Here is a 24,315-nt window from a genome sequence, read left to right on the forward strand (position 1 = left end):
AGTTTCGGATGATGCGTCCTACACATGTCGTTCTGACTTTCTGTCGGTGTCTAATCGCTAAGGTTTGACTGTGTTTCGATTCTGTGACTAGTGGTCTAGCATGGGGGTCTCCAAACCCAGCTTGGGGACAGATGCGGCCCACGGCTGTTGGTGGTCTTTCCAATGAAGCCTGATCCGTGGCCCGTTTCCAAGCAGACCTGCTGCTAACGTCGCAAAAAGAAGTGTGCGTAAAGAAATGACACTGCGACGCACTCCAGATGCACAAACCAAGTTACCTGAAAGAATGAGAGAAACTGCAGTGCAACTTGGGACCTCGTGCCTATTATTAATTGGACATTTTCATCACTAGCATTACCAGTCTTTGTCCCCTGCTTCATGTCTGTGTAACTATGTTATAATTCCATTTCGTTCTTCTGTACATTGTGCTTAGTGTCCTCTGTCACAACTACTGCATATTGTCAGTATTAGTCTCATCATTCTCATTAGTCTTTTGCACTGCTTGAATGTGCCAATGTTCCCATGCACTTTGATGTATGCCTGGTGAGTTGTTTTGGTCACAACTGCTCTATAATGTCATAATTACCTAGCAAAATCTTAAACTTCAATTTGAAGTAGGTATATGTATTCGTCCACATTAGGTTTCTTGTTAATACTTACTCAAACATTCATTTCTGCGTTGAAATGCTTATATAGGTTTATTTACTTAGTTTTACTTTGTTTATGATTAGTATTTACTCCAACATAAACCGATCACAAATATAGGTCAATGCCTTTATATTGAACTCGCCGAGAATAAATAAAACAATAAAAAAAGTGAATGTGGGTTGATTTTTTTCTTTCTTTTTTTTTTTAAACAGAGGAATGTTTGGGCAGAAGAATGAAACAAAACTTTATTTGCAGCGCTCTCAGCTAAATTGCAGCGCAATGGCAACGACTTAATCATCGTCAGGACTTCCAACAACAAGAAACTAAAGAAGATAGAGACGGGCAAAGCGAAGAAAGTATGTACAAAGACACAAGCAACACCGCGAGTCATCGTGAGCAGCGTGCGACCGCATGAGCAACAAGAAGCGAAAGTAACCTCCATATTTTCTTTTGGTGTGCATCTGCAAGGGAGAGGGCTTGGAGGGGAGGGGGCAAGGTGCATGGTGCGTCGCGTCCCCCCTCCCTTCCTTCCCCCCTTACGTCGCGAGGGGCATTAGTGAGCGGCGCTGGCCACAGACAGGCGCAAAACACAATGCCCAAGGGATGCGTGCAAGCGGCGGTCACGGCAGGACCCCGCCTGCTGCTGTTTTGGTTGTTTTCGTGCTTCCTGAAACAAGAAGCGGCACGGCTCTACAGTGACGCCGGTTCAGTGACTCGGTAGCTCCATAGCTTCATGCTCTCGGTAGGGTCCCGAAATTTAGGGTTGACTGAAAAGGTCAACCCTTAATTTTTGGCAACATTTCCGAGAAAAAAGGTAGACTTATATTCAAACCAAATATGTACTCTTTTTCGTTCCGGTCCTCGAGACTGTGACAGATCGCTACTCTGGCCTTTCAGCCGAAAAGTTCGGAGACCCCTAGTCTAGCACATGCCTCTTTGTTTTTTCCCCTCAAGCAAGTGCCAATATTATGTGGGATTGGATGTCATTTGAAGTTGAATTTGTCGTAAGCGCATTTTACGTTTCTCAGGTTACCCATGCGGGACCGGCGTTCGCCCATCATGCGGGAGCGGGACCGAGACCGTGACGTGGACCACGACCGGGACCGAGACCGGGACCTGCGGGGCGGCGCCCTGACACCCGAGCGGGACTTCAGGGGCGGCCTGGACCACGAGGGCTCAGGCCTGCCCCGCAAGCACGCCCTGTCCCCCAGCCGCAGGGGCAGCAGCCCCCCTCCCAGGCGCAAGCCCCGGCTGATGCCCCGCTACGTGGTGGACATCCCCGCCATCTCCCTCGACCAGTGAAGTGGCACCCTTGCTCTTCTTTTCCCTCTCCTTGGGCCACCTCGGTCCTCTTTTCAAAACTTGCTCCATCTGGCTTCGGAAGAGAGGCCGGTTCACACAAACACCACAACGCTACCTCGGCACTATTAGTCGGCGCTGGAAATACAGCAATCGCTTGATAACTGAAACTCGGTTATCTCGAGATATTGGTGAAGTCGAAGGATTTCCTTGTCATGGAGTGAACTCCCATAGGCACAATGCATTTAAGGCCCAACTCCCAAGAACGAGTGCCTTGAAACCTTTTAAAATCTCTTATGACGAGAGGACACACTGGCACCACCTATCGGGTAGTAATGGAACACTGGGCGGTATCGTATATTTTTAATTTCTTTCGCCCATCATTCTTTATTTCTTGGCTTGAAAAACTTTTGTCATTGTTATGAACTAACATTTCTCATAAGTAGTATGTACATTTTGCCTCGCAAACACCACCCAACCTTCGCTTTTGTAAAATGCAGTTCCAGGGTCACTGCTTAGATGGCACCTATGTGGCAGTGTGATCTCCCGTCGTAAGAGTTTTTAAAAGGTTTTAAGGCGCTTGGTTCTAAGGGCCGCAAGTGTGTGAAGGGGCTTTTACTCATCAGATATCTTGAAAGGTTTTCAGGAGGGATCTCGGATGTATAGGCCAGTACGCTGCTAACAAATTAGCCCACAAGAGGTGCGGGCACTGCGCTAGCACTGGAACCAGATTTGCGCAAATTTAAGTGTCTGCGCATGCGCCCTGCCAATAGACCTTTCCAGCGGCAGTCTCGAAAGAAGCGATTTACAGCGCGCGTTCCTGGTTTTGAGAGTGTACGTCAATGTTGCCCGACTGCGCTGAGATGTGGAGTTTTTCGTCAGTGGGCTGTGGCAGCCTGCGTGGGCGCAATTCCGGACGCTGGCGGCGGCTGAATTGCTGCGTTTTCTTTTTTATTTTGTGTTCTGTGGTGAACATAATTTATAGAGGTATTTAAGAAAGCAGTGATCTATTTTTGGGAACAAAAACAAAGAAATGAAAGCTGTTTTGGTGAGTCCGTGAGCGACAGAACAAATCCAACCGGAATGTTTGTTTCATTTTATGTTCGTCGTTTTACGGCACCGTACACTCAGACATGTCAATCTATATAGGTCAAAATATTTGACCACACAATATATCCGAACTGCATGGATATTCCCCGCCCACAACATGAAATTCAATGAGTCTCATCAATCGAACAACATATATTGTACATACCCCACGGTGCCGCATTATCTGAAGAGGATTTGAGAAAGGTCTCAAATAACACAGCATATCCAATATGCAGTGTCGACGATAGTCACTTCACGACAGTCTGACGGAATCTGGCGTGTTTTGGGGAACATGTAGAAGGGAGCAGCTTTTTTGCACAGCTTCAAAGCGAATGAACAAGCGTGTCTATTCTGTCCCCACACCCCGGACCCGACCCTATCAGCTATTTTTCGCGAAGACCCGGAACACACCCGGGAAGGCTTTTTGGAGATTATCTCGGCGGAAATAATCCTCCAAGAACGTCGAACTGCCTGCGTCGCGGGCTGTTTGACGTTCGCTCTCTTCGTTTGTTTCCTGCGAAGGCCGCTCAGGCTACGAGCGCTGGTATTCTCTGGTTGTCACAGTGGAAGATAACATACAAAGGGTAAGCATCCTAAACAGGCGAATAAAGTAAAAACTTCCCAGAAAAGCCGGCGAACTCCGAATGCAAAATGCAGGTGGGGAGTCACGCTGACCGGGTTTTTTACAGCTCGGGCGGGTGCCAGAAATTTCTGGCTGATAGGGGTCGCTCGATTCGCAAAATGGCGGCGGCCAGAGCTCTCTTTTTGCAAAGGTCTATAGCAGCACCACCACAGCGGCATGACGTCAGAGCTGTGTGTAGCTGTATAAAAATTATGTTAACAGTAATTAAAAAAATAAAACCAAGCAGGGCACAGCAAACAATGAACATGGTGGCCCAAACTTTTGCTGACTAAAAAAACGGCAATCCACCAACAAAAACGCAAAAAATAACCAAGTTTTGCATCATCCATCACAAGCAAGAGAGTTGTGCTGTGCTCATGCGTGGCAACCCCGGGAGCAGTACACGCCTCAAGTGTGTTTATTGTCTTGCTTATTTTTTTCTCTCCCAAACCTTGGCTTGGCATTTGGTACCACCATTTTTCTCTCTCCCTCGCGCTTAACATTGTCTTCGGCTCTTCATCTTTTTTTTTTTTTTTTTCGTGGATATTGTTTTTGTTTTTTTCCGGTCTTGTTTTTTTAGTATTGCTGTCTCATCTCCTGACTGTTGCTTGTTGATAATTTTGTTGCAGTCGTTTAGTTCTTCCCACGGGTGAGTGTCAAGTCTATTAAGGGGACACACCCCCTAGGGGGGTAAACTTTTGAACTTTTGTATTAAAACCAATGAAATTTACAGGGTAGGCTGGCGGTCATGCTAGAGGGTGTATAACAAAATTTCAGGTCTGTCGGTTAAATGAGAAAGAAATTAGAGTAGCTTCTATCAGCAACACGCCTACATTGTTTAGTTAATCTATCGTCAGAAAACTGTCACAATATTCAAGATTTTTATTTGCTAGATATGTAGCAGAATGCCTAGAGGGTGCGGCTATGGAACGTTTTTTCTGAAAAGTAATTTACTTCTATAAATTTTCTCTTCTGCAAACTTGGACAACTTTTTGGTCTTCTGTGTCTTCGACAAAATGTCAACATTTTTTATACAAGACACCCGTAAAGTGACAAAAAAGCTCCATAGCCGCATTCCTTATTAAATTTCAGTCAGGAAAAAGGAAGAATGAGCCTTCCCTGTTTAGCCATTATCAAACGATAGATTGACTAAATTGGAATTTATACCAAAAAGTGGAACGGAGAAAAATGCGTTCAAAGTGCTCCAAACCCTACCTTTTCTTTAGCTTTGGTGGACAGAGAATAATTTATAAAAATTTAACTATGCAGTGAAAATTAATTAAACTTTTTGGGAATACTCTCTAGATGTCGGTGGATGTAAATACGGTATTTTTCAAAATCAACTTTTTTCGCAGAAATTTTTTTTTCTGGGCAGTGTCTCCCCTTAAAGTGATTGCTGGAAGGGTTCCATTTTCAGAATGCGCAGTCAGTGCATTGAAAAGTTGGTGCCTCGCTTTTCTCGAAACTCCGCTTATCTAGAATAGTTCTCCAGTTCTATGACCTCGAATTAAGGAAGGTTTACTGTAGCGCTGACCTTGCTCATGCAGCGTTGACTTCGCGCTATATTAGTGATAGAGCGCCAATGTAGCCGTGAATTATTACCAAGTTATGTTCAAGTTAGCGCTGCACCAGTGCTGTTCCTAGTGCTGATTTAGCACTGCAGTGTATGTGTGAACCGGTCTTAAGAGTTTTGTACCTTGGCGTTGGGAAACCTACCGAAGTCCAGCGTTGCTCTATCTCATCACATCGCCGCGTGCATTACCAACTCTGCCACGCTTGCAGGGTTAGCTCGGAACTACTCGAGTAAGATTTTGAACATGATCCTCGTTTTGCTGGGTAGAGTGAATGATCACTTGTTCACTTAGCTTTGGATGGTCCGAACTAGACACGAGCTGGAGCTGCCTCCTAGAGGCCTCACAGTGTCAGCGAGTGGCTTGCTACGAGTCACTTTTTAGAAAAATGTAGACTGTCAGTCTAAGGTTTTGGGAGGCTTTTTCAAGCCCTCTGGACGGTACAAATCCCGAAATCATTCTCTCAATACGTTATTGTTCACACGATTTGTGGACTTGACTGCTTCGTATCGTCAATGCTGGGGTTGGGAGGGATTCCTCGCGTAAGGGAGGTTCCCCGATGTCTACAAGTTCCAGAATTCCTGCCGTAGTCTACCGTACGGTGCATTTCTCAAAAACAACTTTTCTTTTTGTCGCAAAAATAAGCTGTGCATCGCCGAATGCACTCTTCGCCCAAATGTGGCGTTAGCGATAAAGCTAATGAAACCAGATGCCCATTTGAAATCTAACTGTTCACTCATTAAAAGGTTTTAAGGGATCTTCTGAAACTTTCGGTGGAGAAATGGGGCCCGTTTCTTGTAGCTGACGCCATTCGTCTCCACGTGTCCGTCAGCTTTGTCTACTGCCATTTTCCCATTGAAAATTCGCTAAAGTCGCTTTAAGCTTTTGAATAAGCTAACGATTCTGCAACTGACTTCTGGTCCAGGTTGCTAGCAGTACATTTGGGTGGCCACCGAGCAATCGGCGATGCAAGGAACTTCTTAATTTTTTCGGGGTGGAGACACGTCATGTTTTAAGTCACCCAGAGGTTCTTCATTCCCAACCTTGCGTCGTTGCTGTCCCTTCTCCCAGGTGTGAGATGGGGGTGGTAGACCTGAAGAAGCGCTACCCGAACCTGTACATTCCGTCCGACTTCTTCCACGCCAACATCTGCTGGCAGCGGGCCTTCCCCCTGCACCGCCCCTTCAGCCTGAACCACCCGTGCGGCTTCCAAGTGCTGCCCAAGGACACGCTGCCTCCGCCGCCCCTTGAGCCGCTGGCTGCGCTTGGCGACGGCTCCGAGGCGCCGCCCGCACCGCCACCACCCCCCGCAGTGCTCAACCCCCCGGACCTGGACTTCTCCTTCAGTGCCAAGGTACGATTTCCGAGAACTCCCGCGGGCACGGGTGCGCCATGGAGTCCGTCCGCGAGCGTCTCAGTTGCGGTACGGTGCCTGGAACGATTGTCCGAACGGTGCGTTTAGCTTTCCATTCCGCTCATGCATCGAATGAGGTCTCGAAGTGGCGACGAGTGACGTCCCAAAAGCCGGAGTGTCACGCTGTCGGACGTCGTGATCCCGGCGGCTGGGCATAGAAGGTCTGGAGAGAAAAAAGCACGAGAGAATGCGAGCGTCGCACTCTCTCGTGGCTGCTGAAACTTCCGTGGACTGTCAAGCTGGAAAGTGACCTGAAGCAGAACTTGCGTCTGCCACATTCACTGCCGCTGCCGTGACGCCGCCGGAATCGAGGACGGCGGCAGCACGACACTTATTCAACATTGTCAGGCGGAAACCGAGGGACCGCATTTTTGGACGTGGTTAACGCGCCAGTTGGAGACACGTTCCAGGCACCGTAGTTGCGGTGAGGTCGAGAAGCCGGTTGGGGTACTTGTGAACAATTTGCCGCACCATTGCAGTGGCATTTTTCCTGTAGACTGTGCCAATTTTTTCCGGAACGAACGAGTTGCTTGCAGTTGCTCGTGCAGCTCGATGCACTCTGGGTGGGTTCGGGCCACGGGCCGTTCGGCGCCGATCTGGGAGAGCTGGCTTTTGTTTGCCTGGCGTCCGCTGCCACAGGAAGGGGCCGTTGGCCGATGTGGGGTACGAACTAGCCAAGGAACTGGCCGTTATTTCCGGCCGGCTTTGAAGTTGTAACCACGTTCGGGCCGTTTACGCATGTTTTCTGAACATCCCATTTGCTGATGGTATTGTGCGTCGGTAGTGCAATCGGGTTTCCGGCGTTTGCTAGTGCATCGTTTGCGTGCAGATGAAGTCGCTCGTGCAGCTGACGCCTTGGTGGCGTGCGTGCTTGTTTGTCGCGTAGAATTTTAGTTTCCGACGAATGCGCAGCGACGTGTTGAAATAGATTTTTGCGGCGCAAATTTCGTCGGTAATGTTTGCTCCAGTGGGTTCAGCCTTTCAGATGCAAGCGTGTAAGGATTAGCGTCGGATCATGGGCAAATCACTGTCGTAAGTAGAAATAGCCTTCTGAATGTGGTGCCATTTTCAGTGCTCGTACGTACAGCGCATGCTCTGCTTGCTCTCTGAACCAACGAACATGCACATGTTGAACTGTGAAGATTGCTTGCTGATCGGTGCGATCTTCACAGCGCTGCATTTTGTAAACGAAGCTTCTGGTCATTGCGATTCTCGGTGTTAGTGAGCATGGCGGGCGCTTTGCTCGCTTTTTGAAGCAGCGAACAAGCGTGTACTGGCCTCTAAAGATAGCACGCTAGGCCGTGAGTTTATGAACATAAAACCGGTGTATAAGCATCTTTCAGCATCCACTCACCCGTGCTAATAAAACATAAAAAAGATTAAAAGAAAAAAAACAATGAAAAAACAGCAACCCATTGTACATTATATTTAGCATCCTATCAAGATGCTAACAATGGTTTCCTTTTGACTTTTTCATAATTATTGGCTTTCTTCCATACATTTATTGTTTGTGTGCAAAGTGAGCGAGCATGCTGGGATGCGGGGCGTTTCTGAAGAAGTGAAGAGCATATGTGTACCAATTTGAGCGACGCTGAAGCTGCCCAGCTGCACGGGTGTGTAGCTTTGGCTTCGTATCCACAAAAAGTTGTGCCAAGCAAATGGAGCCGGCACGTGCCGTTTGCTCGACACTGGGCTGGGCCGAGATCAGTTTTTCCGGAGAACTGCAAGATTTTCGCCGTCTAGAGAATGGGTCTCAATAACCTCACCTATAATATCGAAATTACTCGCATAATGAACGCACTTGCATAAAGAGTCCAAATATTGGTACCACAACGGGTACCAATATTTGGACTCTCTTTTTTTTTTTCCCTCGTGTAATCAACGCACCTCCAATTTTTGGCTCCGCAAGTCTCGAATTACGTGCAATTTAGCTTGCCACTACGCCAATTTTCTTTTGCCGCCAGGTGGCTAGGCCAGGTGAAGCCAAGCCAAGCCAAGCCAAGCCGCTTTCGTAATGGCTGTAAGTGCGTAGTTGCGGAAGTGATCAACCGTGAAACCGAGCAGCGCGCACACTTGACAAAGCTTGGGACGAGGAATTGCCCAGCCCCAGACATTTTTCGCCTACCGGATGCATTGATGTCAACACAAACATAGTGTTTCTTTGGCTTGCACTGACATCTCACTGGCTGCCGTCGGGGTGGTATTGCTGCTGAGCATGTACCTTTTGCAGCATATAGATAGTTTATTCGATTTACCAGCACCTGTGCAGAAAAGTGCAGGGCAATGTATAGTTTGTCCCAGAAAAAAAACATATACAGTAAAGCCCCGATTATACGACTTTTGCGGGACCGCACAAAATCGTCGTATAATTCGTGAGTCGTATCATCGGAAAAAACATTAATTATGAATACAGTGATTGGCCTTGCGCGAAAAAGACAAGCGGAGGTTTGAAAGGAGTCATGAAACGCTTTTTCAACTTTTTCCTGTTTAGCTTTCCTCCTCAACTCATAAATCGTGCATTCTACCAAACAGTTCAAGAAGACGGAAAGCGGGAGTAACTCTTGCTCGGACTCTCGTTTGTGTAAGCCGAACGCATCCATTGTCCCCCTAGAAGACTAGCCTGTCGTTCAAAATTCAGACAAAAGTTGCTTTCCCCACCCCGTTCACCCCGAAGCTGACAGTGCTGTGGAAGCTACCTGCTCCTTGGGCCAGCCACACTTTTGCTACGTGATCACGCTCTCTCGCGCATACCCACGCGCAAAGAATGAGGTCAGTTGATGAAAGGGGGGCGGCTGATTGGTCCGGCAAGTGCGTAGCTTCCACCATAATGTCAGCTTAGGGGTGAAGGGAATGAGTGAGCTCCGGTGTCACGTGACATTCGTTTGGGCCCAGTGATGCGCTGTGGGGTCCGCAGATGTATCACAGTGAAAAGGCAGAGAGCTTACGAAGGGAAGGAGGTACGAAATAGTCCACTGCGTTTTCGAATTTTCGTACCGATAGTCGGGCTTTTGACTCTCTACCTTTTTAGGGTCGAAGCTCCTCAGGGTCTAGCCTTGTCCGGCGTCCGTGCTCACATCGATATCCATCCCATCTGTCTTCTTAAAAAAAGAAAAAATGTTTCCGCAGTCGACAGGTTTCGAACCTGTACGGGGAGACCCCCTTAACCACTCGGCCACGACTGCGGGATGAGTAGGGGGTTCTGAGATGTGGTAGTAATTCAAGAGCTGGGGATGTCATGGATGAAACGTTGCATGTAGCCGTTTAACGTCTATAGACCGTTCCATTAGGGTCATAGCAGAGAGGGTAAAAGAGAAAAAAATGCACTCCCCCTCTCACCCCACATGTCTTCCGCTCCGCCGAGTGGGCTGTAGCTAGCGTCCGGCTGGCGTGCAAACTCTGTTTAAAATCGCGTCATTTTGGAACTTTCAAGCGCAGATGCGCAGATTTTGGTGTGCCAGTTGTCGTGTAATATTATGCTCGATAAAAAGACTCACAGGGTCCAATTGCGCTGTTAGCTGCGTGCAAATAAAAAAAAAAGGAAAACTGTGTCAGGTTGGCCGGTCTCTTTGGCGAAAAGTAAATCCGGTTGCTGTACCTTTTTTATTATACAAAGTTTGTACTGGTGTAGGCCTCTAGCGACCATGAGTGGAAGTCTGAAATAATAAATAAAACGTGCTCTCCTGCCTCAATACATGCAGTAGTTGAGGGTAGTACTGCCGGCTGACTCAACTGCTATTTAATTAACGGAAAAAAGATATGCTAGTTGATCATTTAGCAAAACAGAACAACAGAGAGCTATAAGCTGATTTTGGAGTAGCCACAACTATTCTAAGAACGCAAACCACTTCACAACGGCGGCCACGAGCGAGAGTTCGATGTTCGGTAGAGCCCGCCGATACAGCCCAAAGATGGAGAACGGCAACCTCCCGGTTTGTCGTTTGCTAGCGGAGTCGGGCGCGTGCCCTCTCTCTCGTTTTACCCCGCCGAACCCGCTGAACTTCCCGGATGTGTGGAGGGGGCGCTGCGGTCAAACAAAATGGTGCCGTCCAGAGAGCGCTAAATGGAATGATCTATACAGGAGGGGGCGCTGCGGTCAAATGCGTATATAATCGCGTTAAACTTTGCATGCATTGGCTCAACGTTTATAGACGAGAGGGCGCTGCGGTCAAATGCTCAAATGCGTATATAACCACGTTCCATACCACACATTCTCTTTCTGACATGGATGAAAACAAACCCGGAACTCGGCACTACCTATGAGCAATAAAAATTCTTTTGGCCCCCTGAACAATGTGCTATTAGTAAAATATCAATATAAATTGATTTATTCCAGCCCAAAATTCATTTCATGGGCCCTTTAAATGATGTCTAAGCTGATAATCTGCCATACTTTGACGAAGTAAAAACCATCAGACTAAATTGAAACGAAACCGTACAATTGTGCGGTAAAGGCGCGAATAAAGGCCCGTTCACACTCTTGCAACCGAGTACGACCAAGTGAGACCGAGACTTGTTAAAACCTCTTAAAATATCTTAAAGGGACACTGACAGGGTATTTATGCTCGCCGAGGTTTTTAGTTGTACGTGACATATGAGAGCTCAACTACCCAGAACAGAATTTGCGGCTCGAAATTCGGTTTCTTTCCGCCCGAAAACCGCTGATCAAGAACTGGCCGGTTCGAGTCTCGCTCACTCTCTTTCCCATGGTCACGGGCCGTTTTCTAAGGTATTGATGCGACCACCAAATTTAATCAAAGTCGTGGGTCACTGAAGGCTTGCACTCAATATTAAAAATAGAAAAAAATATTAAACCCATTTTTTGTGGCTTCTAAAAAGCTGCAAATACGTTGATTGAAAAAAAAGTTCCACAGACAACCGGAAGCATTCTGTGCGTGCGTCGTTTCGCGTATCATGGAACTCGCGGGGACGGCGATGGCAGCGACGACGGGCGTGGGACCTGTATTTCAGAACTGTCGTTCACGGTACCGGCGAATTTTGTCTGCCTTAAAAAAAGAAATTTGGGACTGGTCAAAAGAATTGGTATTCACCCCGTATGACACGCCCGACCACCAAGCCGATTTGCACGAAGACGTCGCCGAGCCGTCGCTTCCTTCTCGTGGCTGAAGACATCGCTTGCGCAAACGTCAAGCACGACGTGTCTACTTCGATTTGAATATGCACGCGTACGATTTCCTTACAAGGTGAGAATGTCGCCAATGCGTGGTGCATCGCAACTTCGACCCGGAAGTGCTTTTGCTAGAGGAAAATCGGCAGCAAACTTTCCAACTTACAGTTTATCAGCTGAATTATTACTAAGGAAAGAAATCCCACGACCAACTAGAAATCCCCCAATTTCGATATGCCCCAGTAGCTCAGTGGGAAAGACGTCCGTTTCACACGCGGTAGGACCGGGTTTAATCAAAAGTATTGGTTCAATCCCCCGTGAAACCTCTTTTTTTTTTTTTCGATGTTTACGTGGCTTTTTTTTACAATTATTACTGAAGAAAGAAAGAAAAAAAATAATAATAAGAAACAAATGTTGTGGACGACACGTCGCTGAATTAAATGGTATGGGATTTCCTTTTTGATACCTGTGAACTCGATGTAATCACTTTCCACAAAATGCAAGGAGCATATAAATCAGGTAGCGTCCGCTTTCCGAGGCGCCCGTATATGTTCTACAGGAATTGCAGCCAGCCATTGGTCCCGATCCCGTTGACCTTTCGGAAACTCTGTCGCACAATGCCACTTCTGTTTCGGACGCAGGACATGTGAGCCAGCTCTTCACGCAACATCTTGGGTGTATTCTTTTCGGAGCCGATCAAAATTCACCACGGGCACTCACTACTCATCTCCAACTCCTCAATGTACAAGACAACTCATCTTGGAGTACAGAACAACGAGCGGAACATACATAAGTGCAAAAGAATCCCACGGCGAACAGTTCCCGTACGCCGCATGTCGTCTGCTACCGGGAAGGAGAAAAAAACAAACAAAAAAACACACGGTCGGGTGTAGCCACGTGACTTCCGCCACTCACTCTCTTCTCTCCACTTCTCCGACCTCCTTCGGGTTTCGGTTTCGGTTTCGAGCAGTTGCGTCTTTTGGCTTTATTAATAAAATACGCTACTCTGTTGTAAAATATTAATTGGGTAGTCCTCCGACACCATAATGAAGCGCCTGGCAAAAAATTAAAAAAAATTTTTGGGGGGTGTCAGTGTCCCTTTAAAGGACACATGCAAAGGAAAAAAACATTTTTTTTAAACGGCTTAGATGGAAAAAGGACGCCATAAAACGATTTTACAACGAAGAAAAAATATTTTTAGAGCTATATTTACGGCGCAAAACGAATTTGTAGTTGGCGCCCGCGGGCACCGCGGAAAAGTGGTCTGTATTTATCACGTGACTGGTCTTTATTTATCACGTGGTGCTTGCGCTCTTTCGGAAGCTTCCTATGGCCTCTAAAAGTAACTTATTCATCTTTGTTTGAAGTATAACAAAAAACCAAGACGAATAAGTAACTTTTAGAGCCCAAAGGAAACTCCTGAAAAAGCGCAAGCAGACGTGATAGACCTGTGCGCCGGTCAGACGACGGCGGCGGCGCCCCGAAGCAGACGAACTTGTGCGGCGGCGGCGACGGCGGCTTGGAGAAACGCGTTGAAGCGGCGTTCGCACAACGCTCAGCGTGCGGCGGCGACGCAGCGCGGCGGCGCGCGGGCCTACCACGTGATTAGCGGCGGCTCCCGCGAGCACCAACTACAAATTCGTATAGCGCCGTAAATATAGCTCTAAAAATTTTGTTTCTTCGTTGTAAAATCGTTTTATGACATCCTTTTTCCATCTAAGCTGTCTAAAAAAAATGTTTTTTTCCTTTGCATGTGTCCTTTAAGACGAGAGATTACACTGGCACACTGGCGCCACCTTTGCGGTGACCCTGGAACTGCATTTCACAAGAGCGAAAGTTTTGTGGGATTTCCGAGATTAAATGTGCGTAATACCTATAAGAAAGGCTTGTTTAAAACATTAAAAAAATTTTTAGAGCCAAGAAAGGATAATGCGCGAGAGAAATAGAAAATATGCCGGACCGCCAAGTTTACACTGCTACCCAATAGAGAGCGCCAGTGTGTCCTCTCGTTCTAAGAGGTTTTAAAGAACCCAGTTTTAAGAGGTCGCAAGAGTGTGAACGGGCCTTAACTTTATTCTCACCTCGAAGGAAATCAGTAATCGCCTGCTAGACTTTTTTTCTGTCGCGCACCATCAGCTTCCTTTCGAAGGCCGCAAGCGCAGGCGCGCACAATCGTGACGATAGGATCCTTGTCGCTTTTCACGCTTTTCGAAAGCGGGAACGGCGGGAACCAGCGGAAGCATGCTCTGTCCTGGGAGAAGCAACGAGTTGGAGAAAGTGGCACGCAGAGGAGAGCGAGGGTAAACGAGGGAGACAAGCGAACGATGAGATGAGCGGAGCAAGGATGCAGCGTGAAAATGCTGAGGCATTTCACAACGCTGGGAGGAGAAGGGAAAGTGCTGTCTCCTGCTCTTTTCCGGCGCCGCGGCTGTCTTGGGCTGCCGGCAGCATGCTTTTGGACCCTCTGAAAATGGCGCGCAGAATTCTTCCGCGTTCCGTACTGCCACCGGAACGTTGTATGACGCGGGATGCATAGAATCACGCGTCGTGTAAACCAAACTTTTAATGTATTATTTCTATGGGTGGGGAGTTCGTCGGGACTGGGCAAATTCGTCGTAAAATGCGGGATGTCGCATAAACTGGGGACATATAATGGAGATTCCACTGTAGTGTTTTTTTCTTCATATAAACTTCTAATTGCCGAACGCTCATTCTCCACCCAAATGTATCGTTAGCGGTCCAAACCGGATGCCGAAGTTTCAGAACTAACCGGTATCTCAGTCAGAAGTTATGTGATTTTCTGGAAATTTTAATGAGAATATTGGACCCGTTTTCGATAACTGGTGCCATTGAGCTCTATGCATTCAAGATCTGCATCTACCACCATTTTCCCTATAAAAATGAAAAAAAAAAAAAAAAAGCAGCAGTGTTACATTTAGCATTGCTGTTGTGAGACCGCCAAGATTGCGGCCAGCAACGTTTCACTTGTACGACATCCATAGGCGGAAATTGGCGGGCCACTTTTTGGAGCGCAGCGCAGCCGAAGACGCGTTCCAGGCACGACAGTCCCACCGATTTGTCCCGGTAACGGTGGCATTGCCCCCGTTGCAGGTCATGCTGCTGTCAGCGCCGGCCCTGGAGGAGCTGTACCAGCAGAGCTGCGCCCTGGCGGAGGAGAGCGAGGAGGGCCGGTTGGGGTCGATGCACCCTGCCCGTATCCTCTCCTTCCTGGTGGGGCTCAAGGGCAAGAGCGAGACGGTGGCCCTGGGGGGTCCCTGGTCCCCCTCCCTGGACGGGCCCAACCCGAGCTCGGACCCCCGGGTGCTCATCCGCACGGCCGTGCGCACCTGCCGCGCACTTACGGGCATCGACCTCTCGGCGTGCACCCAGTGGTCAGTGGAGCTCTCTTCCAGCATCTCCTTTTCCCCTGGGGTGGCCGGCGCCATGCGGGACGAGTGGCGCGGGCCACCACCCGATGTGAAGGGCTCGGCCTTGTCCATTTGTTACGTGAGGCAAACCCCCGGCATTTGACGCGCGTGGTCACCCGGTGGTTGGTGGCACTCTATTCTTGCGGGATCTCCGTCCCGCGGGGTTCCCGTTTTGAAAGGCTTGACTGCCCCCCCCCCTCCCCCCCGCACCTCCACCTCTGTCGCCCCCCATCTCCCGAATATTTCCGATGCCTCTGTTTCTAGGGTAAGGGTTCCGAAATGTTTTGAGCTCGAGAAACCCGTATTTCTCTTGATTTGAAGTCGATGAACCCCCTTCCGGTCTTGGCACTGCTGTGATATAGCAGTACAGAAGGCTACGGACCTTTTAAAGAATAATGCACACACTGGGTAGTGCTTGGGCTCACAGTTATATTCGATGCACGATGCCGTTACAAGTGCAGAGAACGACGGGGGAGCCCCGATGAGCCACGTCAGTGTCCTCGGCAAAACAAACTGAAATCTCAGAATTCCTCAATTTGACGCAGTCCTCGACGACGAATATGCACTCGCTGTCTGTCCACAATAAACGTGTAGTTGCCTGGCAGGTACGGGCAACGGGCACGTGCGGAAATCGGCTTCGGGAGGGGTGAAGCGTCTGCACGGGGATTATGCCATTAGCGTCTCCACCGCGGCGCGACGTTGGATTGGTGATCGATCTGAAGGCCGCACGTGGGCACTGCAAGCTTGTACGCCGAATATTCTATACAGTATAATGTTGAAACTGTATATAATAATAACGGCGTGACATGAGAAATGCTGGATTGTATTTTAATGAAAGCTAACAAGGGGTTTCGCATGCGTATCTGACTTGGCGTTAGTCTCCCCAAGAGTGGGGAGGGCAGCATCTGCGAAGGAGGAAGGTTTACCACCCCAAAGGGAGTGATAAAGGTAGAAGAAGGGGAGAGAGTAGAGTTGTCCTTTCCAGATTTGCACCTTTCGCTCTCTGCATGTTTTATCGGCAGCTTGTGCGCTGCGCCACTGTCACCTTGATAAATTTGGACATGCACATAATGTGTTGCAAAGGAGCTGGGTACATGTGGTGTGCGTCTATAATGTCACGTAACATTTTCGTGACACCTGAACTTGACGTCAAGTCAGGGTCACGCAAGGTCACGAGGTCTGGTGACCTGTGCGTCGGTCAAGCGTCTCACTTCCCTCGTGAAACTTGACCCTGTAACATTTAAAAGTAGGAGAAGATGACGAGGTGTCACTAGGTGCCAGGAAAGCAGAGGTCGAGTGTGAGCGTCAACTCCATTTCTCGTAAAATGCAATTATGACCGCTTGATCAGTGGATCAATAATGCAGTGGCAAATTATTTTGCCTTTTGTCGCGGGCTATAGGTTCATTTTTGATATGCTTGCAAGATCTTTTGGATTGTTTTTTTATTCCTTTATACCACCTTGCTTGCAAGAATCATTCTTGGGATTCTACAACTAATAGTAATAAAGAGGAAACCACTAGTTCAAATTTAAAAAGGTATAAAGTGAAAGAGTGGGAAGTACAAAAAAAGAAAAATGGTAGAACACCGCAGGGAGGGACTTGTTTGCTTTTTTAAGGTGTTTGGCTCGGTTACAACCTTGAAGGAAGGGCTAGTTTAAGTGCTCATTGAATTGTCTTCTAGGTGTAGTCGCTATTAGAAGCAGTACTTTCATAATAAGAAGGCTAAGCAAGCTTTTCATGCGGGATCTGCGAAATATTCAGGCTTTATTGAGCTTGATGTTAGATGCAGAGAATGTGAGGTAAGTGGCCACCAATAAGGGTGAGCACAGGGTCTGAATAGGCAGAATGTCTGCCCTTTTCAGTCAATAAACTTGTTTTACTTGCAGACATCTGTGCTGCATTCTGGGGAGCTCAAGAATGAAGCTATGCTTTTAGTGCGCACTGGCTAGTCCTCCTAGAAGAGCTCTCCAGAGCCATATGCTTCTGCATCAAAGTATTCTATCATTGCTCAAAACTCGTAGGATTGTGTCGGACGTCACTTGGCCGATGGCTGGAGAAATGTTAATGGCCACTTGCAGATTGCAGCTATTAATCTGTAAGTGGCCATTGGCATTGAAGCTACTAATAGCTTAAGAATAAATTTGATGACGTCTATACAAGTGCTCACAGTAAATTAGCCCTGTAATGTGATTCACATCAACGGATGGGCCTGAGGCATACCCGACCGGTCTTAGCTTTTTGTGAGCACTGCGTTCAAGGACTCATGCTTTGCAGTTAAAGGAATTAATGAATCCATATTTGTTAATAGAGAACAAGGTGCAAGGGCATATTGTGAGCCCATGCTTTCTTGTTTCTAGATCTTGAAGGTATTATATTTACCAAAGGGGTACTCCTATGATTTTCTGAGCTACCCCAACTAACTATATTTTTGTGAATTTCCTGCTTTCACCCTTTGGAGTATGCTATTTAGTACCACGAAATTCATAATAGTTATTGTGAGATCGGCAAGCGAAAATGATGCCAAACCAACATTTAAAAATACCCCCGTTTTTCAGTGCCGTGACGTCAGAGGCAGGCAGGCTCGCCAGTCGAGCAGGCAGTCTGGAAAAATGAAAAGAAATGGACCATGCCAAGCATTTGTTTCGGGCTGCTGCGCGGTGCAGGAGCAAGTTTCCAAAGCATTCATTAGTCACCATCAAACTGCTTGTAATCAGTTGGAAACAAAATTACAGTCCAAAGAGTAAACCTCTGCCTGATGCAGGCATCGCTTTTTTTGTTGTTGCCGGTAGAGACTTTTAGTTTAAAAAACACGATGAGGACCAAATTTGTTAATTCAACAACTGTGCAAAAAATCTTTATTTTGGCCTAATACTCGGGACGCTATCTCAGCGATATGTGTCGACGTGTTCAGAATATTTTCAGACAAATCTGGGACTACGAAGAAAAGACTGCAGGACCCTTTGAGTACCACATTTCTGTTTTAGTCTGAAATTAGTTGTAATCATGGGGCTCACAATGTTTCATGTGTTCCACAGATAAACTTATTATTTAATGAGTTAGTACCATATTTTCCGGTGTATGAGACACCACCCCTACTTTTTGCAAGTTTCGAAGTGAAAATTAGTATATAAGACACACCTGTGTATAAGACGCACCTATATTCTTGCACTTGCTCTCATGCGAGCTCACCGCTTGCGGCTTCCGAGACTTGTGCAGCCTTTCTGACTTGAGGGCTAGCAAAGTGACTTGTTTTCTTTTTTTTCTTTTCGTTTTCTTGACTTTTTTTTTTTTTTTGTTTGTTTGTTATGGAAGTCTATTTTTGGGAGGTTGACTTGCATTTATGATGCATCATTTGCATTGAGCTATCATACTAGTTAAAAAAAGACAAATCAGCATCAAGAGGAGTTCCTTCAGAGTTTGCCAAAAAGAAAAAAACAATTACATATAAGACGCACCGTTGTATGAGACGCGCCGCCAAAAATTTTGAAACAAAAGTGTGTCTTATAAACTGGAAAATATGGTACTATGAATAACTGTGACAATAATTATAGCTTTTGTTGGACAGTATGGAGATTCAAATGGGATCACAGTAAGGGTCGAAAACATTTTATAATAACACTATAATGATAACAACAGGTGGTAATAATATTTTCAATAAGGATAAAGACTAGTGTCGTGCGAATATTTGAATTCTTGAATAGTAATTTAGAATAATACGCTATTTAGTATTTGCTTTGAGATGAACTGCGATATTCATACTTTTCGAAGTGTTAGTCGCAGCGAGTTAGCCCTGTTAAGTGCGGTTTTTACCGTGCAGCTGTGCACTGCAGAGAAGTAATACCCGCAAAGCTTGTGGGCTCTGCGAGCATTGCTTCTCCGCAGTGCGCAGGTGCTTAGTGAGAAACACTCAATGGGGCTAGCCCGCTACAATTATGCGAAGAGTATGTGTTAGGCAGCGATGTCTTGACAACCTGCGCTCATCATTTGTGCTTTTTTTTTTCTTCTAATTTGAAATAAAGAACATTTGCATATAGCAAGCGGACTTATAAATCCCCTCGATTAGGATAGCTGCAACAATTTTGTTGTTTACATGCCACAGTCCATAAATATAGCTATTCGCGACTCCAGCCAAACGGACGCCGCCAAGCGGGAAAACCGGGAACCAGTCGGTCCAGGTCGCTCCGCGCCCCGCCGCGTCTCTGATGGCTTTCGCGGACGCGTGGTGTCGGCGCGGGGGCGAGCAATGTAATATGACGAAGGTCCGAAAATTGCTTAAGTTTGCCTGAGTGTTCATTAGTGTGGTGAAGCCTCAGTAGATTGTTTCTTTCCATCACGTGTTTGAAAGCCCGTTTACTCCACAACACACGGTCGCGTGCTTTCAATTTTTTGGATGAGAAGGAATCACGGAAAAACGTTTTGATTTCTCGTCTGTCTCTAATCACATTCAAAGTGACGACTGCTTGGTAACTGATAAATGGTTTCTTTATAAGGATGTAGAACAGTGGACTGAGGTCGACAGACGAAGTGTTTCACTGGAGGGAACACCAATGTTGCAGTCAAGTGAATGGGAAGGTTCGATAGCTGCTTTCCTTGAGTTTGGTTGTGCTCGATTAGCTTCAAGTTAATTTGAGCCACTAACGCCGGCCGGTGCGTTGGCTATTCATCTTGGCGGCTTTTCGCCGAAAAAGACCACATTGAAAGAGTTGAGCTAATTTCGCAATTACTTGATTCAGAAAACCTGCTCGCTGCATATGATTAATCAGGGAAATTATCTGCTTTCAAAAGGTGGGGGACGCTTCTCGCAAAGTTGGAAGCTGTCACGTCATTAGAATCTATCGCGCCTCCAATATTTATATTATAACCCCTGTCGAGGCCAGCAGCAATATACGTCTACATCGCTCAGGTTGACCGGCCACAAAAAAATACTCATTTTATCCGTTCAGGATTCGAAGTCAAGTTCAATGCAGAGAGGTCTGTGTGAATCTCCGATGAAGACTCTCCTCAGTTTGTCCGCATTCGTCTCCGTTCTACCGGCTAGAACCATTTGGCTAAGTTTAAGTAGTATCTCTCTGTCTGTCAAATATACTTTTATTCAGCAGTTCACCTAATAGTTAGTTAACTAAGTTCATATTTCAACCCGAAGAATATACTAATATCGCTTTAGGGACATAGTACGTAATATGATACATAATCCGCATATTCGTCAAAGTGACTTCTCGATTGCTACTAAAACCTGAATTGAAATACGAGTATCAGCTGCTTAGTGAAGCGCCAGCGAGTTGACATGCTCCTTGGCTCAAGAAGCGCTTGCTTAATTTTCGTAGTTTTCCTGCAGCCTGTGTTCTTGACTGAGCACACGACTGGAGTTTTTTCTTGAAACGTGGACAGGCACAAAAGCTCCATTTCGCGGACAGATAAGTCGCATGGTCGAGGCATGCGAGTTAGCTAAAAATTCCTCTCGGTGGAACAATTTTGTAGCCCTCGCCGCTTTCCTTAGATGATCAAAACTAATTAGAGTCTATTGCCGTTTCTCCGGAGCCCATAGTTTTGGTTTTGATCGAAGTCTCCGAAACGAAAGTTTGACATGAAAAGAAAAAAAAAAAACATCGGCAAAACAAAACTATGATCGGCAAGTTTATGTGCACCGGCTACACTTAACTGTCTCAGTTCAAATACCCATAAAATTGGGCATTCAACAAAATAAAATTTGTTAAATTGAATGCGCCACCCATTCAGGCCTAGCAACCGCCTGTTCTCCCGAGCCGACGCGACCTGGACTCAGCCGCCATGTTTGTTTGGTGGTGGCGCCCCCTATAGGTCGCTGGAGTCGCGAATACTAAAATTAACCGAGCTTAGAAGTGGACAAATGGAAGGTTGGGAACAACTTTCAGAGTTCAGCTGAATTTTCCTTTATGCATGGTGCACGGTAGTGAAAGGCTTGGAGAAACTATTCTATATTCAATTCGAAAAAATTCGGCTAAAATTACTATTCTTTTTCAACTCAGAATCCACTATTTGCACAAGACTAATAAACATTGTAGGATAAATCATGCTGTTTTCCTTACATCTTGTAAAGGACAGAAACCATGATTCCACTTATAAAAAGTAAAGTTTGCAAGTTTTTTGCACTAGTGGATCAGCTGTTAGACTACAGCATTTCTTTTTGGTAAAGCTACTTTATTTTTGGCCATTGTTGGATGGTCGAGGCAGTTTAGCCACCTTCATCGTTATTAGTCTGAGAAGTTATCTCAATTGCAGTCACATGCCACGAAGGGTGCAACTTTGGCCCGTAGAGGGCTGCAACCAAACCAATTGAATCAAGCTTTAATCCATACCGTGATAGAATTCAACATTGTGGACAACTCCTGATGAATATTTTTTCCTAGGGTGTCGTGTGCAGTGCCTTTTAAATCGCTGCCCTCCCTCTTTGAAGTTCTGTTCCAGTGACATAGCAGAGATTTTGTTGTAGTAGGAGTTGTGCTGCGAGCGCATAAAAGTTTTGAATGCTGCAACGATGAGGCACTACCTTTTTGAAAACTCGTCATCACATTGCCACCATCCAGTTCTACCATCTGCATCTGTTTTCGGGGGCTCCAGTGCAACAGGAAGATGTGTATGTGGTTGCGTGCCTGTGGCGAGTGTGTGTGTGAGTCTGTCTGTGTGAGAGGACTGTGCTTCTGAAAAATGCTGGCGGATTTTGCTTTCAGCTTGGTGGACTGCACTTCTTTACGGTTGGGTGCCAATACCCTGCAGTGTTTCCTAGGTTCGGCCGAAGCTACTTTTCGTCGCAGCAGTGCGGGGGTGCTGCCTCCTGATTGCTTCGAAACTGCGAGCAAAGAGGAGAACGAGCAGTCCGTGCCTTTGCTCATGTTATTTGCCGCGTCGGAGCTTGGAGAGCTCTTCCGGTGCCCCGTGGTTATGTTTCCGATGTTCCGCAGTAAGAAGCGTCTGCTAGTTTGCTGATCCTGGCCTCGAAGGGGAGTATATAGGGTGGGAACTGCTTTCTGAAAGACGGTGTTACGGCGCACGGATAATTGGAACATCAACTGTTGGAAATACGACGTGAATGTTCACCGTTAGCCCGAATGCAGCTTTGGCACTTTGTCACAATTTAGGGACGGGGGTTGGTGCCTGAACCTAAGTACCCAGAATCATGCCGCTCAAGAGCACATTCCAAATAACTCAATTTTGATGGTAGCATCTTTGTTGTGTAAGCAAAGCCCGAAAAAACTGATGATCACTGGCTCAGGATATTGGAAGCTCTGCTCACCGGCGTTTTTAAGACTAAATCACAGTACCGGTATCTCACAAGAGAGGAAAGGGGGTAAAGCACAAAGTTAGGTTCTCTACTAGACGCGACAAGAAAAATAATGTAAGCCATTGGGTTCTGTTGTACGCTAAAAGTAATTGATCGAGCTCGTTTGAAGCCGAGAGATCTTTAGGTAACAAATGAATGAATGACATTGTCGTTTACTCGTTCATTGTGTGACTCAATTGCAAAAACAAGAGCACACTCGGTTACATGCAGGGCAGTCGTCAAACCTTTTAGACTTTCCACAAATCAGAAAAACAGCGCGGCATGGTCGTTCGTTAAATCACGGTTTGGCACCGCGCGGCCGCCGGCCACGGAAGTTCCCGGCGAGGGATGCGAGGAAGGCACGGCCCGCCGGTTCCCCCCTCGGCAGACGGTGCGGGAGGCAGCGTCCCTCTCCCACGTCCCGCCTCTGTGCCGGTGGGGAGGGGGCGGGGGGCGGGCGAGCGTGACAGCGGCCCCTGTTTGGCCCGCAGGTATCGCTTCGCCGAGATCTGCTACCGAAGGGAGTCGTCGTCCTCGTCGTGCGCCACCCTGGAAAGAGTGGTGCTGTTCTTCCCCGACGTGTGGCGCTGCATGCCCACCCGACAGGAGTGGGCCGACCTGGAACTGAGACTGCGCAGCATCAGCCTCTGCGGCGCCGAGGACCCTGCCGGAGACGCCCCCGCTCAGGCACTCGACACCCTTCCTACCACTCCCCCTCTTGCCCGCCGCTGTTGCCAGCTGCCGACGCACCCCGTTCCATTTGCCTCCCCACGCGCCAGCGGCCAAGCAAGAGAGCGTCCCAGCGGCCTGCCAGCCAGCCAGCGATGTTTGCATTGTTGATCTTTGATCGTGAAGAAGCGATCCCTCGTTCCCACTCTCGCCACTGTTCGGTGCTTTTTTTTTCCTCTTAGGCCAAGCTATCTTCGACCTGTTTTTTTATTTCTTTTACCTTTACTTAAAGACGATTGTCGCCACCGTGTTGTACGGTGCTACCACCCACTCGGCTGCGGAAGAAAAGACGGGTTGGCTCGCTGGTTCTTTCTTCCTTTTTCTTTTTTGTTTTTAATATATATTTGTTAGTCTTTTTTTTTTTTTTTCAGTGTGCAAACATCATACTTTGAAGGCATCTGGGGGAGGGGATTTTGGGCTCTTTGGAATTTACTGGGGTTGGGGGGGAGAGACAGGATTTGGGAATGACATCTCGAGACTCGTCTCCTTTTGACCTCTTAACCTGTACTAATGCGAGCGGAGGGTGTTGGGAGACCTCGAGAAACAGGGGGCAGGGAAGGGTTTACCGTGTTGTGCTCCCTTTTACTAGCTGCGTGCTCACCGTTGGAATGTGGGAATTTGTCCAATTGGGCTGTTTGAACTTGTATACTTTAAATGGCTCGTTGGAGGGGATTGGGGAGGGGGGGGGGGGGGGGAAGGGGAGGCTGGTCTAGTTCCTTTTTCCTGACTGTACTGTCTCATAACTAGGCTAACTCGATTTTTATGTTTTTTTTTCGCCTTTAGGAAGAAGAAAGTGCAGTTGCTGTGGCTGAGGAAACCAATGTCAAGGAGCCTACGCATCACTCTGAATTGGATCCAAAGACGATGAAGGTAAGCACGAAGATCTGCAAGACAAGCTGATTTCTGCATGCAGTTAGCCGAGAAGGGAAATCGGGGCATCCCAGGTGGGGTGATGTAAGTGCTTCGAGTAAACGCCATGTACACTAAGCATGGAACGAGGAAAGGAGCATCGGGGTTTATTTGCTTACGGTAATTTTAAGCTCGTGTTCTTTTATTTTTCTTGGCTACCCAGTCTTTCTGCGGAATGGAGGGAATG

The 24,315-nt window shown here is 47.2% G+C and overlaps 1 protein-coding gene across 3 annotated transcripts in view; it reads left to right on the forward strand.

Annotated features, from left to right (window-relative positions):
* Positions 1-24,315, forward strand: part of LOC8041876 (cell division cycle and apoptosis regulator protein 1) — a 65,666-nt gene that overhangs the window by 20,905 nt on the left and 20,446 nt on the right. For all 3 annotated transcript variants that reach the window (XM_029971688.4, XM_029971690.4, XM_029971689.4), the window contains 5 exons: positions 1,674-1,943; positions 6,298-6,580; positions 14,877-15,157; positions 22,982-23,177; positions 24,003-24,089. In XM_029971688.4, coding sequence (XP_029827548.2) covers positions 1,674-1,943; positions 6,298-6,580; positions 14,877-15,157; positions 22,982-23,177; positions 24,003-24,089 — 1,117 coding nt within the window. The remainder of the gene's footprint in view (positions 1-1,673; positions 1,944-6,297; positions 6,581-14,876; positions 15,158-22,981; positions 23,178-24,002; positions 24,090-24,315) is intronic.

Source organism: Ixodes scapularis, unplaced genomic scaffold (assembly GCF_016920785.2).
Source record: "Ixodes scapularis isolate PalLabHiFi unplaced genomic scaffold, ASM1692078v2 PGA_scaffold3__209_contigs__length_174095766, whole genome shotgun sequence".
Lineage (NCBI taxonomy): Eukaryota > Metazoa > Arthropoda > Arachnida > Ixodida > Ixodidae > Ixodes > Ixodes scapularis.